At 49.1% G+C, this 17,557-nt stretch overlaps 1 protein-coding gene and 1 pseudogene across 1 annotated transcript in view; both read left to right on the forward strand.

Annotated features, from left to right (window-relative positions):
* LOC118216960 (trinucleotide repeat-containing gene 6C protein-like) overlaps positions 1-7,279 on the forward strand; it is a 33,218-nt gene extending 25,939 nt beyond the window's left edge. The window contains 10 exon segments of the mRNA XM_035398636.1: positions 450-569; positions 1,065-1,148; positions 1,479-1,707; positions 2,529-2,693; positions 3,202-3,390; positions 3,763-3,912; positions 5,414-5,629; positions 5,883-5,953; positions 6,362-6,501; positions 6,898-7,279. Coding sequence (XP_035254527.1) covers positions 450-569; positions 1,065-1,148; positions 1,479-1,707; positions 2,529-2,693; positions 3,202-3,390; positions 3,763-3,912; positions 5,414-5,629; positions 5,883-5,953; positions 6,362-6,501; positions 6,898-7,252 — 1,719 coding nt within the window. The 3' untranslated portion in view covers positions 7,253-7,279.
* A 1,837-nt stretch (positions 7,280-9,116) lies between these two features.
* LOC118217180 lies at positions 9,117-16,597 on the forward strand (annotated as a pseudogene).
* The last annotated feature ends 960 nt before the right edge of the window (positions 16,598-17,557 follow it).

Below are 17,557 nucleotides of genomic sequence, written 5' to 3' on the forward strand. Positions count from 1 at the left end.
ACACACACCACACGCACACCACACACCCCAACAGGCACGCTCAGATACACACACACGCTCACACACACCCCAACACGCACGCTCAGACACACACACACACACACACACACGCTCACACGCACACCACACACACGCGCGGTCTCACAATCACACACGCACTCACACGCTCACACGCACGCTCAGACACACACACACACACACACACCACACACACACGCACACACACACCATGTCAGGCCACTCCTTGGGGCTTTTGATTGTGGGAGAATTTGGGCGGGACGCGCACGTCTGAAACGATCACACTGCAGCTCTGATTAATCACTGATACTGTATCCCTGTCCAGCGGTTATGCACATATCTTTAAGAAAGAAAGCTGAATTAGTGAGGTGTCTGGAGGTGTCTGCTGAAAAAGGATCTGAGGGGTGAGCCGTGTCTGCTTGCTCTTGCAGGTTCAAGCACAGCTCTTGCAGTTTGCAGCAAAAAACATCGGTCTGAACCCTGCACTTCTGACCTCTCCCATAAGCCCCCAACACATGACCCTGCTGAACCAACTTTACCAACTGCAGCTGGTGAGTAAGCCTGATCTGACCAGTATTCACTGGAATATGCACACGTGTGCACACACACACGCGCACAAACACACACGCACACAAACACACACACACACACACAAGTACGCGTGCACACACATGCATACACACAAACACACATGCACACACGAACACGTACACACACGCGCACACGCGCACGCAAACACACACACACACACATGCACACGTACACGTACACACACGCACGCGCGCACACACACACACACATTCACACACACACGCACATTCACACATCTACACATACCTATGCCCACCTGCGTGCTTTTTCTCACCTGTGACACTGATGACTCAGCGCTGTTTCGCGTGTCTGGCGTTCTCATGTATGCTGGGTTAGTTGCCCGGGGTTCGAGCGGCTGCTGAATGTGAGTGTAATCTGTGCACCGCGGGATGAGCGCTCCTCCGTGCTGATCCCAGGTCAGTGTGAAACGCACTGAGCGCCTCTGTCTGTTTCAGGCATATCAGCGTCTACAGATCCAGCAGCAGGTGCTGCAGGGTCAGCGCAACGTGTCCGGGCCCATCAGACAACAAGAGCAGCAAGTGAGTCCCGCCCAGCCCCATCCCGCCCAGCCACGTCCCGTCCACACGCCCAGCCCCGTCCCGCCCCGTCCCGCCCCGCCCCATCCCATCCACACGCCCAGCCCCGTCCCGTCCACACGCCCAGCCCCGTCCCGCCCAGCCCCGTCCCGTCCCCACGCCCAGCCCCGTCCCGCCCAGCCCCATCCCATCCACACGCCCAGCCCTGTCCCGTCCCGCCCAGCCCCGTCCCGTCCACACGCCCAACCCCGTCCGATTGAGGACATTTCTGTTGCCCAGGGGAGTGATGTCGCTCTTGATTTGGGTAAAATGTCTGTTGTGTTTTCCCCTCAGGTTGCACGTACAATCAATAACATGCAGCAGCAGATCCAGCAGCACCAGCGGCAGCTGGCCCAGACCCTCCTGCTGAAGCAGCAGCCCCCCTCCCACCCCGGCCTGCACCCCAACGCCGGCAAGTCGGCCCTGGACAGCTTTCCACCCCACCCCCAGGCTTCGGGCCTGTCCGACCTGCAGACCAAAGAACCGCAGTCTTCACCCAACTCCTACAGCCCGTACCCACTCTGTGAGTGCACCCCAGCCCTAAAGCTCCTCCCCCTCTCTGCTCCCTAACCCTAAAGCTCCTCCCCCTCTCTGCTCCCTAACCCTAAAGCTCCTCCCCCTCGCTGCCCCCTAACCCTAAAGCTCCTCCCCCTCTGCACCCTAGCCCTAAAGCTCCTCCCCCTCTCTGTACCCTAACCCTAAAGCTCCTCCCCCTCTCTGTACCCTAACCCTAAAGCTCCTCCCCCTCTCTGCCCCTAACCCTAAAGCTCCTCCCCCTCTGCACCCTAGCCCTAAAGCTCCTCCCCTGTCTTCACTTACGTACTAACCCCGACCCTATCTCTGAGTGCTGTAACTTACTAACCCCGACCCTGTCTGTGAGTGCTGTAACTTACTAACCCTGACCCTATCTGTGAGTGCTGTAACTTACTAACCCCGACCCTATCTGTGAGTGCTGTAACTGACTAACCCCGACCCTGTCTGTGAGTGCTGTAACTGACTAACCCCGACCCTATCTGTGAGTGCTGTAACTGACTAACCCCGACCCTATCTGTGAGTGCTGTAACTGACTAACCCCGACCCTGTCTGTGAGTGCTGTAACTGACTAACCCCGACCCTATCTGTGAGTGCTGTAACTGACTAACCCCGACCCTATCTGTGAGTGCTGTAACTTACTAACCTCGACCCTATCTGTGAGTGCTGTAACTTACTAACCTCGACCCTATCTGTGAGTGCTGTAACTTACTAACCCCGACCCTATCTGTGAGTCTGTCCCCCGATAAGTCTTGGGGAGAGCAAATTTCCACACAACAGCTCTGATGTGAATATTTCTCAACCCCCCCGCAGCTGGACTGAACCCCAACATGAATGTAAACAGCATGGAGGTGGGCGGTTTGTCCATGAAGGAGCCCCCCCAGCCCCAGTCCCGCCTCTCGCAGTGGACCCACCCCAACGCCATGGAGACCCTTTCCGGAAGCTCCTCCCCCCTGGAACCCAACCTCAACAAGCATGGTACGAGGAACCTGATCCCATCCCTGCCATGCACACTAACCTAACTACATAAGTGAATTTGTTAAGGGTATGCTTTTTATAGTCTGTTTTTAGTAACAGGAGGACAGCATCAGAAGACGAAGAGTTAAAAATGTGAAAGAAGCACTAAAATCTTGATTTACCATTTGTACTATGACCCTGATCATTTTCGTCGTGGATCTGTAAAAGCACTCCGTGATATGCTTTAACCCTTTAAGGTGAGAGAATGTGATTAGAATGTTCTTCACTGAACATTCTAATGCTGATGTCACAATTACTACTGGTGACTGAATGCGACAGAGTTCTAGAACACTGACTTAGAATCAGAAGAAAAAAAACATTCCAAAGAACCTGCTCTTCAAAGGGTTAAAATGTGCACGTTGTGAGGTTCAAATTTTGTGTGGTTACCGTCCTCGGCAGTCTGTCTGTGGATGGCGGCATTGGCGCCCCAGTGAGAGTGACAGGTGCCCCCCCCCCCCCCCCCCCTCAGGTGCCCTTGGCACAGGTGCAAACTTGGGCCCTCCAGGAAAACCCCCCCTGGATGATTCCTACAGCCCCTACAGTCTGATGTCTGGCTCTGAGGCACCTCCCAGCCCGCTGGTGACCCCTGACAGCTGGGGTCAGGGCAAGAACGCCAACGACAAGATCGCCAACGGGACCAACATCAATTGGCCTCCAGGCAAGTAGAGGGCGCCAGAGTCAAATTTGGCTCTAGTTTTGACTCCTTTAGAACTGGGTGGACCACCTATTTTGGAAATTCTATTTAAACTGTTTAAAACTGGGCTATTTTGAATCCCCTAGTCTTTTATTTATTCTTTGTCATTTTAAATCATTTAAATCACGAGCTAGAGCTATATGTATCCTTGGCAAAAATATTTTGGAAAACATTTTGCTTCCTGCATATTTGTAATGAGTGACCAGAACAGACCATTTTGAGTTTCACCAATGGCATGCAGCTTTCAGTGTTAAGAATACTGAGCCAGCCACCTGGTTAGCATTTCTATCTGTGCTGATGGAGTCTATGGTCATGCGCACCCATTTGATCTTTCAGAGTTCTGTCCAGGAGTTCCCTGGAAAGGACTACAGAACATTGACCCGGAAACGGATCCCAACATGACCCCAGGAAGTGTTCCCAGTGGCCCTACCATCAACACCAACATCCAGGATGTGAATCGCTATTTGCTGCGGGACCGAAGTGGAGGTACAGAAAGGGAGGGATGGAGGGAGTGAGAGAGGCAAAGAGCAGGCATTAGGCCTACACACGCATTATCGGTGTGGTTTGAATGATCTGTGGGCATTTCCGTGGAGCAAAGGCCCTTCTTTGGACACAGTTTGTGTTTTACTGTTCAAAGCGCCAGATCTCTGCCATTGTTAGCCCTGAGTGAGAGGGCAAGCTTCGGACAGAGAATCCAAGTGTGTAAATGCGCTATTGATTTGCCACAAGGGGGCGCCAGCGTCCTTTCGTGTCACTGCTTTTCTGAGGTTCATTTGCTGGCTGCTAATCAGCCTCAGCACAGCCCTGTGCTACCCAACCTGAGTGGCTTGCCTCTGCGGTGGACACCCCTGGAATGTTTGGGGCGAGAAGACATCACCTTTCTTGCTTTCTTTTCTTCACCCCGTCGCCCCCTCTCATTGGCCACGGGACGCCATAGGCTCCTCCCCAACATCAGCTCAGAACGAGGCATCGCCTCCCGATTGGCCAGTCAGCGCCTACGGTAGCTCGTTCACTCTTCCCTCTGCGGATGCTGAGGATGCAGGTACAGCCACCTTGGCATAGCCCCTCTCGCCACCCCCCGCCCCTCCCAATCTCCTCCCGTTCCCCTTCAACCTCCTGAACACCCACTACTTCGTCCCCGGCATGTTGACCAACCCAGAGAAGACAGCTAGAGCATCCAAACTTGTCTGCGTGTCCATATTTCCCTCACCTGTGCCCAGTCTACCTGTCCCATTTTTAAAGTTACCTCTCTGTGTACACAGTTCTCCAGTGAAATTTTAATAATGGGCGTTGACTGTAAATCAAGTAGGTTTTTGGCTCGTCTTTGTCCTGAACGATCCCTCATCGTCGGAATTCGGCATGAACCGATAGGTGTGCCCCATGGCTCCCTCTCTGTAACCCTTCATCATTGCTGTGGCTTGTTGTGTGTGGGAGTCTCCCTTAACCGGCTGAGTGATGTACCCTCGAGTTCACTGGAGAGGTGCCCTACCCTGTCCACCTGATTACACAACGTACCTGCCACAGATTCTCACGCTTGTTACTGAATGGCGGTGGGTGAAAATGGCTGGTGTTCAGCCCACAGAGGAGCAGATGGTTTCCCAGTAACTAAAGGAGGGTATGCAATAGGGGGAAGTGGAATATGCTGAATGGAATTGCAGTTAAGTCATGTGTTACTTATGTGTGTATTTCAGTAATGATCACTCGCACTTTCTAGTGTGCAGGTATTCTCCTGTCTACATCGAGGCTAGTCACACCGTGTCACCCATATCGACGACTTGCAGTAACGTTCTCTCTCCCTCTCTCTGTCCCCCTCTCTCTCTCTCACTCTCTCACTCCCTCCCTCTCTCTGTCCCCCTCTCTCTCTCCCTTGCTCGCTGGCTCCCTCCCTCCTGCTCCCTCTCTCCCTCCCTCTCTCCCTCTCTCCCTCCCTCCTGCTCCCTCTCTTTCCCTCTCTCTCTCTCTCTCTCTCTCTCTCTCTCTCTCTCAGCTAAGCTGTCTGATATGAAGTCCTCCTGGTCTCCTGGGTCCGTGTCGCACCCCCAGGCCTCCCTGTCCCACGAGCTCTGGAAGGTTCCGCAGGGTCCCAGAAACGCCGCCACCCCCACCCGCCCCCCTCCTGGCCTGACCAACACCAAGCCCTCCTCCACCTGGGGGGGCGGCACGCTCGGCCTGGTGCCTGGCTGGAGCAGCTCCTACTCTGCAGGTACGCCCCCTAGAGGATAAAACTTGCAGTGTCCCGTCACCTTGAGCTACTGAGCCTGATATCAGGAGCCTGCATTCCCAAAATGAGCTCCAAAATGAGCTCCGCCTCCTCAGCCTTACGTAGTCTACTGCAGTCTGTAGTGTTAGCACCATGGCTACAATCCAGTAGTTTAAGGTCATGTGCTTGGGCTTTTGTTTTCATTTTCATTTCATTTTCTCTCGCTCTCTCTCGCTCTCTCTCTCTCTCTGAGCAGGTACCACCTGGAGTACGGACAGCTCCAACAGGACCAGCAGTTGGCTGGTTCTGAGGAACCTCACACCTCAGGTAGCCTCTCCTCTCCTCTCCCCTCCCCTCCCCGAAATGCCCAGCCCTGCCGGCTCTGCCTCTCTCTCTTTCTCTCTCTTTCAGGTTCAGTGCTGAGTCAGTCAGCTTTACAGGCGTTTCTGTGTTTCTGAAGGGCACAGGAATAGCATGATGGTCCGGGGGTGGGTGTGGGCCTGGGCAGCAGTAAAACTGCAATAATAACAACAATAACCACCTTAACAGTGATAAATAATTTCTGCAATACACACAGTTTCCCTGAATGCTTTCAGGGCCAATGTGCTGTGATGTTGCCATGTCTGTCCTCGCCCCCGGTCTGGGTCGCCGTGGTAACCAGGTCTGTGGGTTGCCGTGGTAACCCGGTCTGCGGGTTGCCGTGGTAACCGTGCGCATGCGCTCTCGGTGTTGCAGATCGACGGCTCGACCCTGCGGACGCTGTGCATGCAGCACGGGCCCCTCATCACATTCCACCTCAACCTGACCCAGGGCAACGCCGTGGTGCGCTACAGCTCCAAGGAGGAGGCCGCCAAGGCCCAGAAGTCCCTGCACATGTGCGTACGCCACCGCCGCTGCCACCACCGTCACCCCCTAAACCCAGCTTCCGCTCTTAACCGACGCCCGATGCACCGTTTCAGGGGTTCACTGGCTCTCTCTCCGTTATCAGAGTCGTTGAGCACATTCTTTGTATTGAGCTCCCAAGGGGTAAATTTACACCGTTTCCGTCCAAAGTGAGTCCTCTTACTAAGCATTTTCTCCCCCGTTCTGATCGGTGTGGACGTTGTTAGGGGCACTATTCAGACTTTCATTTGGTCTAAATGTTTGGTTTTTACCTTTTAACATGATTTCTTTAAATAATTAGCCAAGATGATGGCTTGTGAATAAGCCGCACGGAAGGTGAATGTGGCTTTCAGTGCTCATCACTCCTCGCTCTGCGCTGCCCCCTGCAGGTGTGTGCTGGGAAACACCACCATCCTGGCGGAGTTTGCGGGGGAGGAGGAAGTCAACCGATTCTTTGCACAAGGCCAGTCCCTGGCCACCACGCCCACCAGCAGCTGGCAGCCCAACCAGGGAACCAATCAGACGCGGCTGGGGGGGGCAGGGGCGGGGCCGTCGCACGCCATGGGCCACTGGAACAGCAGCGGGGGTGTGGCCAAGACGGGCGGAGACCTGCTGTGGGGCGGAGTCCAGCAGTACTCCAGCCTATGGGGACCGCCCGGCGGGGAGGATGGGCGGGTCAATGGAAGCCCTACACCAATCAACACGCTGCTTCCTGGGGACCTGCTGAGCGGAGAGTCCATGTAGGATTATAGAGAAACCTTTTTAAAAAAAGAAAAGACAACCAACTGACTTGAGGAAAGCTACGGAAATAAAATCAAAAAAACATGCAAATGGAAAAAAATGAATCCGATAAAAACCAAGCAAATCGTGTGACGATAATCAGTACCAGTGGATTTTTTTTAGCCGGGACATTCAATGCCTTTGAGGGCTGAGGTTCGAGGCGTTTGAGGGTAGAGGTTCGAGGCGTTTGAGGGCTGAGGTTCGAGGCATTTGAGGGTAGAGGTTCGAGGCCGTTGAGGGTTGAGGTTCGAGGCCTTTGCTGAATCCAGTTGGATTCAGTCCACTATCTTTGGGAAAAGAAACCCACCCTGAGTTAGAATATCCAAACACTTGTTTTTTCTTTATTTTGGAGAAGAGAGAAGAAAACAATGACTGAACCTTTTTTATGAATGAACTTACTCTAGTAACCAGACTTTTGCTGTGAAGTGTCTTTTGGGTTTTTTTTTTATTTTTTTAAAATTCAAATTGATATACATGCGGCCATTTTAAAATTCCCAGCCCCCTCCAATCATTCCAGACATGTCCTGCAGGAATGTTTTTGAGTCATTCTTTTGTTGTTGTTTGTTTTTTGTTTTGTTTTCACATCGCACTAAAATTGGCCTTAATCCCAAGTTTTTACAGTGTTTGTACTTCAGAAACTCAGTGTCATTTCTGGGAGCAGGTGTGAACTGCAGTGTTCCTCCGCACCTCCAGGGGGCAGTTGTGAACCTCAGCATTCCTCCACGGCTCCAGGGCTCTTACCACCTCTTATTTTTTTAAATAACTTGAAGGGATTTACACTGCTGATTTTTTTTTTTCTCTCTCACACATTCAAGCTGTCGTTAGAGCTATTGCAAAATAAGCTGAGAAATTATTATTCAACATGTTGGATTGACTGAGTACTTGAGAGTGTTTAGGAGCGTTTGAGTGTGTTCGTCTGTGACTCCAGTTGCCTCTGTTCTGTGGAACTCTAAGAAAGGCTTCTTCAGACCTCCCCACGCAGTGTTTTGAGGACTAGTTTCTGTTCCCGACTTGACGCTGTCTTCAATCAACTCTGTGGGCAGTGATGACCTTGGCCCCCCCAGCAGTGACCTTGACCCCCCAGTGCTGTCTGAGGAAGTGTCACCTTCACATTGTGTGCAATATTAGGCCAGCCTCTTCCATCCCCTACAAGCCCCCCGGGCCACTCCGCTCTGCTGCAGAGGAACCCCCCTACCCCCAAACCGTTATTGTGACACCCTGGGAGGGTTCGCCAGGTGCTGCCCGCCTGCCACCGTTTACCCCACGCCACTGGGGCAGAAGCCCCGGACCTGCCCTTGCACCAAATAGGGGGCATTTCCTATATACCCTACAGACAGTGTTTTTTTGTTTTGTTTTTTTGTAATGGGTAGAAACTACGGAACAAAGACTCAGTTTTATTTTTTAAAGTGGAGCGGATTCTCATAGCACTTAAAAGGAGAGCGGGAACTACAGCTGACCCAGCGGAGTGAAGCCAGGATGCTCCACGGAGGGACGGGACAAAGCAATCTCACACCTCCACCTGGGCTTTCCGTCTGAAGACTCCTTTTCCCTTCTTCATCATGTCAGGTGCCTCCTCAGTCCAGGGGGCTGCGGGAGTCTTGGATGAGAGGAAGAGAAAAAAAAACAGTAATGGAAGCAGGAAGAAGGGGTGGAAAAAAAGACTGAATCTGCTCGTTGAGCTGGAAAGAAGAAAAAAAAAACAATTAGCCTTTTTGGGAATAAATCAGTAAGTAAATATCACTGTTACGTGACTCAAAGACATCTGACAGCAGTCTGATGTGCAGTGTGGCCCCCCTCCCTGGGCCCCGCCCTCCCGGGGCCCTCCTGCATGGCGGCCAACACTACCTGTGGGATCGTTTGGCCCTTGAGTGCCTATCTGCTGTGGGGCCCCGAGGGTCTTCTCAGCCCCGCCCCCAGCTGGAACCCCACCCCCACCCCCCTGACTGGAACCCCAGCCCGGCCAGCCGAGAGCTGCCCTCTCAGACCCGGCCAATCAGCACTCAGCTGTGCCAGCGTCCGACCTCATCGCCCCCCTTCCCTCTCCGGGTCATGCAAAGATCACTTGGATCAGATTTTTCTGGACTCTCCGTTGTTGTGGTTTTGTGGTTTTCTTTCTCAGTGCAGTGGTCTGCAGAGAAGCTGCTCTCCAGCACAGCGCTGTTCTTCGGCACAAAGGCGTCGGCGATGCGCACCGCGCTGAAACGACACCCACGCACTTTGGGTCGTCGTCTGGATTAATACTACAGATCTGTCAGTTTTATTATTATTATTATTATTATTATTATCTTGTTGTATGGTTTGGGCTTGCAGTTTGTGTGGAATGTGTGTGGGTTCTGGGTTGGTGTAGCTCTGGTTTGGGAGTGGGGTGAAGGGACACTGGGATTCAGTTAGTGTGGCCTGCCCCTGTCTCACCTGCCTATCACTTAGCTGGTGACATCATCCCAGCGAGCTGATGACCTCATCACAGTGCGCCGATGACTTCATCACAGTGTATGATGGGCCCCAAGAACAGGAAATGTCTCAGAATCCCCCCCCCCTTCCTTAGAAATGACTGAAAACTGACAGTGAGGGCTCTGTCTTTTCCTATGCAAAGATGAATATTGCCCCCCACCCCCCTCACCCCCCCATGTCACCTCAATCCCTTCCTCACCCCGGCTGCTTCCCCTCTCCCAGCGAGCCACGCCCCTGTCCCGAACTCGGATCCGAGCCTGCCGCACGGTCGTGTTCATCAGAAGAGGGGGCGCCGGTCAGAGCCCCACAGTTTACATTCAGAACCGTGTTCTCAGCTGGGTCTCGGGGCGGGGCGGGGCGGGGCTGGGCTGGGGGGGCGGGGTGGGGCTGGCCGGGCGGGGGCTGGGTGGGGCGGGGCGGGGCTGGGCTGGGCTGGGGGGGAGGGGCTGGCCGGGCGGAGCAGGGCGGGGCGGGGGGGGATGTAAGGAATGAAGATGGACACCTTATTAATAGTCGATGATACTCCATGTTTTCAGAGTAGGAGGGGGGAGGTAGGGGTGCACTGTGTATACCATTTCCCGTTACGTATTTTTATGCCAAAAACATTTTGTCTTTCTTTCTTTTTTTTTAAATGGTCAAACACAAAAGGAAACCTGAAGTGTGAGACTCAGTTTCAGCTCCTCTGCACCGCTCGCTGACTCAGTGTTCTGCACGAGTTCCCCCTAGTGGGGCAAGGTTGTTCATTTTATTTTAATTTTCGGTCATCCAGGTCAGCAGGATCACACAGCTGTGTATTTCCACTAACCCAGCACCCTGTTGGGACCCGCTGACTCAGCACCTTGTTGGGACCCGCTAACCCAGCACCCTGTTGGGACCCGCTAACTCAGCACCTTGTTGGGCCCGGCTGTTGGGTCAAATCCCCGGGGCGGACGCTTTTTCACTAGTTTCATATAAATATGTGCCTGTGTTCTTCCTTGTTCGTTTACCCAAAAATGTTTGAAGACAAAGCAGAACGCCTCTCACAAAAACATACATGTATGAATTGTAAGGTCTGCCTAGTGGGAAAACTAGATGACCTGAGCCGGTGAGATTATAGAGCACGGTTCGTCACCCGTAGATGGACGCACAACCTTTCAAAGCATTGAAAAAACACTGCTGAGAACCGCTTTGTGGAGAACGGAGCTTTTTGGGCCTTGACGCTTCCTGTAGGCAGATGACATCACAGGGCTCTGTTTCCCTCCTTCCTCAGTCAGGTGGCCGTTGGCGTGCCGGCCGAGGGAAGGGGTTTGAGCGCTGCAGTGATCGTGTTGCCAAATTGACTTTCTTCTACGCGCTCGGACTATTAACCCGTGCAGTGGGCAGCACTGTCGCCTCACAGCGAGGAGGTCCTGGGTTCGAGTCCGGTCGGGGCCTTTCTGTGCGGAGTCTGCATGTTCTTCCTGTGTCTGTGTGGGTTTCCTCTGGGTACTCTGGCTTCCTCCCACAGACCAAAGACGTGCAGGTAGGCTAATTAGAGGGGCTAATTTGCCCGTAGGTGTGAGTGTGTGAGCGAATGGTGTGTGTGCCCTGCAATAGATTGGCACCCTGTCCAGGGTGTACTCCTGCCTCTCGCCCAATGCATGCTGGGATCATTAGCATAAATACCGGACTCCTCTTTTGTTTCTTCTCATCGGAGTTCCCTGTGTAAAGGATGTCCAAGAGGGGCTTGTCGCTCGATGGGTCAGCGTCTGTCTGTGGGTGAGATGACTCTATACGGCAGCCTGTGGCAGCTTCCGTCAGGAACGGTGCGGTCCATGCTTGAATTGGTACAAAATCACGAAGGGCGATGCAAAGGCGATGTTTCGGAGGTGGTATCTTGAGGAACATGGAAGGCCAAAATCACTATTGCCTCTTTAATGTAAAGGGATTGGGGGAGGGGCTGTGGCCATCGAACATGGAGTTTACTGAAAGTACAGGCCAAAAAGCCTCTGGAATTCCACCCACTGTACACCAGCACTGAGCGCTTTACTCTCTCTCCCTCCCTCTCTCTCTCCCTCTCTCTCTCTCTACCCCCCTTTCCCTCTCTCTGTCTCTCTCTCTCTCTCTCTCTCCCTCTCTCTGTCTCTCTCTCCCTCTCCCTCTCAGCGGCTCAACAGTAAAGTGTCTCAAAGCACATCAGTGATCCTCTCTGGATGCTTGGAAATGCAACTGGAGCTTAAAGAAACGTAGGAAAGGAGGGGTTGTGGGTTAGCTTTGTGGATCTCCATGGAGGAAAAGTGGAAAACTGTTTTTTTTCTATGAGCCTGGACCATATATGCACATGCTGGTTCATATAGACATGTAAGAAAGTGTGTGTACTCACACACTAGAACCTTCTCTCTACCCAGTCTCAACCCCTGCCTATTTTCTATAATGTGTATTTCCCAGAAACAAATGCTCATAAACATATCAAAATAAAAAAAAATTATACAAATACTTGAATCGAAAGAAACGCCAATAATGTAATGTGAACGCTTTTTAAAAATATTTAATCTCACTGAAACACTTCTGAACTCTGATAACTTCATTTCAGAGTGAAATGATGACTTAAATTGCTGATTGGAGGGGAAAAAAGACAAAATGGCATCTGTGAGTGTTTGCACAAGAGAGAGTGTGTGTGTGTGTGTGTGTGTGTGTGAGAGAGAGAGAGAGAGAAAAAAACGTTGTGAGTGTTGGTGGATGAGTCCTTTTTTGTTCACTAACCATTTTTTGTGGATTTTTTTTTTTTTTGCTGTTTTTTATGCTTGTCAGATATATATTACGATGGTTATTGTCGTTAGCTTCTAGTGTTGCACTGACTGTCTGCTTCCCCTCATCCAGCTAATCGTACAAATGGAGACAAAGTACGGAGGGCAGGAGGTGACAATTCACGTGTAAATGTTTACTCAAGGACTTGATGAAAAATTAAGTGTTTTTTTTGTTTTTTGTTTTTTTTTTTTTTTAAATCTGTAAGATGTTTATCTATCTACCTTATAGTGGCTTTTATTGTGTAATAATCCAAAAAGGGATTATGATTGAGTATTGCACCATTTTCCAGAATATAAACTGAAAAAAAACAAAATGCATTAAAAAAATTAAAAGGAAAAAAAAAAAAAAAAAAACGTTTTTGAAGAACTGTGGCCATACAGATGGATTTAGACGGACTCGAGCTCTTCATGTTTAAACATGGAGGGGTGGAGGGACTGGAAGACGGGACGCGAGTTCGATACTCATTTCAGAGGTGCCTACAGTTTTTGTTCCTGTTCATTTTTTATTTATTTTAATTTTTTTTTTTTTTTTTTTTTTGCAAGGCCGCCTTTTGTTTACAAACGTTTAGTTTTTCTGAAGCTCGAAGAAATTGAATTATGGGAATGTTAGGAAAATAACTGACTAAATAAAGGACACTTCTGTCAAGTGAATACAAACACTTCAGAATGAAGAGAACTTGCTACTTTCAGAACTCTGGGATCGATCAGTGTTGTTGTTTCATTTTTAATTTTTTGTCAGTGATAAATTTTTACTATCCAAGGACTATCCAAGATTATGTCTTCAAGTTTCCTTTGTGAACAAAGGCATAAATTTGCTCACTGTCTTGCACACACACACAAAAAGGTGGATCATGTCTCAGGAAAGTTTGGGTTCCAGAGTACCAACTCCACGCCATTTTAATGTATGTTTTTACGGAGAAGAAGAAAAAAAAAGAAAAAAAAAACCAAGCACTGAAGGTTATGGATTTTTGTTTCTAAATCCGTAGCAGTTACACATTTACCAAATAATGGACTCTAAATGAACTTTTTTTTTTTTTTTTAAAGGAGTGCTTTACGTACAAATCTATATATTAAAATCGCTTTACATTTTAAATGAGATGAACATAGATTTTGATTGTTAAAAAATACAGCAAAAGAACATACATGTCACTGTATGTTTCAAACTATTGTATTGCAATGAGGTCCATTTCCTGTGAGCATCAGGAGCTTTGTGCATTACTGTCACTTTCCTGCGTCTCTTCTGTTCCTTTCCTGTGGCGGGTGTTCAGTGACAAAACGGACAAGAGAGTTTTTTGTCTTCTGCTAAAAATCGGACGAATCAGAAGCTGGCTTAAAAGGATCATGATCTATGCACAGGTGTTGGGGTGGGGTGGGGTGGGGCGGGGCGGGGCGGTTATCGTAGGGGTTTATTTTGTTGTGCTTAGATGTTTGAGTTGTAATGTTTTTTATTTTCCTCCACCCCGCTGCCTCTGGATTCTGATTAATCTTGTTGTCCTTTGTCTGTCATGCTGTGTTTTTTCCTAAACCAATGACTGTCTCACTCTAGGCACTGTGGGTGTATATTGAAAGCTCACTACTTTCGGGGTAAGGGGGGGGCGGGACGGGGGGGGGGGGGGGGGGGGGGGGCTTCTGTTCTTTCTCTGTGTTTGTTTTCCAAGGGAAGTGGGGCTGGGGTGGGGGTGGTTAGGGTTCCTTTTTGGCCTTTTGTTTTAAAAAAAATATTAAAGAAATCTTGTACTGAGATGTACAAAACTCAGTGGTGGCTTTCCATGTGTTTTGGCGGTTTTATTTCTCTCTCTTTCTCCTTATAGAATGTGATTGTTAATGACATGCACCAGGAATATATATATTTCATGACTTATGGAGCTTCTTTCAAACTAATAATAAACAGCATTTTTTTCTTAGCAGTTGACCTGTGGCATTATTGGCAGTTGCCATATGCCATGTTTCCTCATGTATTTTCTCAGTATTTGTGTAGTTTTTATTATTATTATTATTATTATTATTATTATTATTTTATATAAAACTTCCAATGACACACCTCTTCTCTGGTGTGTAGTGTTTGGTATACACCTGTCCATTATGTCCAATATTTAAAGGCACTTTAAATATGTGCCTTTAAATATTGCCATTGCATCATAGATGTAACTGAGCATGGTTGTTTTATATTTTCAAGATAAAAATCCTGCCTAATATGCCTAATATTTTTAATAATTCAATCTCACTGTGGGTATCCGATAACTGGAAAAGTTCCTATGAGGTGATTTCCTTATATGCACCTACTTGAATAACAACCTTCTGGTTTGGTTCGGTGCAAAGAGCAGGCTGATGTATCGACACACTGGCACCTGTCACCTTACTTGTTGAAATCGGAGACAAGCTAGACCAATCATGGGGGTACGTTGGCAACAATCAGTTGAAGACGTATGGTAACTGGTGGATTTTTTATTTTTTTGGGTTGTCTCCTGGTAATTTACTACAGGAATTGTGTAAGTACAGCAACAAACTATTTTTTAAAATTTCTTCCTCTTCATGGATGTAAGACCTTAGTCTTATGTATTCTTTAAAGAAAACGATGAGGATAAATGTAATGTGTTTGAGTGGAAAACAGCAAAATGCACAGGACTTACGTCCAAAAAATGGAGAAAAAATGGCATTTGATAAATGACATTTTTTTATTCAGATGGATTGGATGTCATGTTTATGTAAAAACCATGCTGAAATAAATGAATAGAAATGTGTTTGAAGAAATTTGTTTCATTGGATAATGGAAAACTACATGAGACTATATTCTTATGTCAAAAAGAGAAAATTCTAAACTTTAAAAAAATGCTAGTCATCCCCCGCCCCCCCCCCGGCAGGCTCTGTGATTGACCTTGCCTCTTCCATTTATGTAAGTATACCTTTATTTTCCTTTCAATCAGCTATAAGACGTAAGACCTGTATTATTGACAATGCTTGTGTGTGCATGTGGGTGTATGTGTGCATTAGTCATATTATCTATATAGTATTTTCTCTTTACTGTCCGAGCAGATCCCGGTCATGCACTTGCTCCTGCTTAATCAGTCCTTGTGCTGTCCTGCCTGCGATCACTCCTGAGCTGTCCTGCCCTTTAATGTTATATATACATTATATATATATATAATATATATATATATAAGTTGAATTGTATAGCCCCTTTCAAGCATAGAGCACAAAGTGTTTTCCAAATCAGATAAAAATAAGGAATAAAATTATGTAGCGCTCGGTCCGCCAGAGAGGCGGGTTGGTCTCGGCTGCGCCGGCTGGTGGAGAGAGCACACGCACCTGAGCTACGTTAGCTAATCAGCCCAGGTGCTTAAAAGTGTGCTGCTCTCCACAGTTCAGGGCTGAGACCGGGAGCGCACACCGAGAGCGCATTTATGAGTTTCGTTTAGTTAAGTTTTGGAGTTTTGTGCAAGCAAGAAAGAGACAGAGAAAGTGATCCTCAGCTGGGACGTTGGAGGAGCTGGCACCAGAGAGAAGGCGGGTCAGCTACGGGCAGCGATTCACTGCAAAGCTGGAAAGGGACATACCAGTGTCATGATTTGTGCTTACTTGCTACACCGAGGTAAATTCCTGAAAGCACAAGAAGCACTAGACCTTTACGGTCAAGTCAGGGCCAGAGACAAGAAGAGAGTAACGATTCCCAGTGGGAGGTGCTGTGTCTCCTACTGCAGCTGCCTGCTGAAGAACCAGCTGGAGTACAAGCCAGTGGCATTGCTCTTTCACACGATGGCGTTTGAAATGGTTGCCATGTTCAGTGGAGGAGCGTGAAGGGATACTGCTGTTTAAAACAGGAGTGAGCAGATTCCACATGGGTTCAGGGAAAGGGAACTGGTGTCGGGATCCACAGTTTGTGGTGCACCAGTTGCAGGTTAAGATCCACACCTCTAATCCAGTGCACACCCGGCGCGAGGACAAGTACATGTTCCTCGAGTTTCCACAACCCCTGCCCGTGTGTGGTGACATCAAGGTGGAGTTCTTCCACAAGCAGAACAAGATGTTTCACTTCTGGGTCAACACCTTCTTCATTCCTGGACCAGAGGAGAATTTGGAAGGAAAACGAGAGTGAGGGCTTGGTGAAGGAACTGGACGGAAGCGAGTAGCTCACCAAATGATTAAAATTGATGGTCGGCTTCTCGACCAGCAGAGGGCAGTGACACACCCCTATTAAGCTTCTGTGTTACATTGTTATGTTGCTTATGCCTCCAACAGTGGCAGATTATGTCCGTAAACTTGTCCTTGTTCAGATGCAGTAGCGTACCACGTCACAGCCAAACTCGCAGGACGACAGGCTGTGTTTACAGTGTCCAGTCATTTGGTTTCTGCGCTTGGACTAAACATTTCCAGAAAACACCCAGCAGGAATCGTTCTGCGTGGGAGAATGGTACCGCTGGGATTTTTTTATTTATGTTTTCTGATTTAATCATAAATAAATCATTATGTTCCACTGAATGCATCTGCAGCTGGAGCGCATTCAGTCCTCTCAGGCTGACCAAGCTCGCGTGTCACTAATGCCGCTAAACAAGCAGGTAAACCGGCTCATAATAGAATAAATTTATGGCGGGAACCTGCGTTTGTCAGGCTGGTTTGTAGGAGCCTGTTTCTCCTTGCACTGTGGCCTCTGTGGCCGCACCTGACTTCACTTTCTCCAGGCATAACTCACGCGCCGTTTGCCATATTTACAGGAGCAGATGAGCCTGTGTGTATGCTAGGCTATTGATTACGAGTAAAACGAGTAAATCCCCGACATTCGTTTCCAGTTTGAACTCTAGCGCTTGGATAGTGGAGATTCATTATCCTTAGCAGACGGGTTCCGTTACGTTAGCCGGGCGGAGGAGAAGCATACTGCTTACAGGTAGCTACGTGCTTCTGTCTTCATGCGGGATCTAGAATATTATTTCTTGAGGCCTCAGCTGAGTTTCTGCGGCCACTTAGAATGATGTTTATATTTTGCGTAGGCACAAGCCGTCGCGTAACTGGAAAAAAACCTTGAGTTTTTTCATGATGGCTCACCTGATCATCTTGTGAA

Source organism: Anguilla anguilla, chromosome 17, assembly GCF_013347855.1.
Source record: "Anguilla anguilla isolate fAngAng1 chromosome 17, fAngAng1.pri, whole genome shotgun sequence".
Lineage (NCBI taxonomy): Eukaryota > Metazoa > Chordata > Actinopteri > Anguilliformes > Anguillidae > Anguilla > Anguilla anguilla.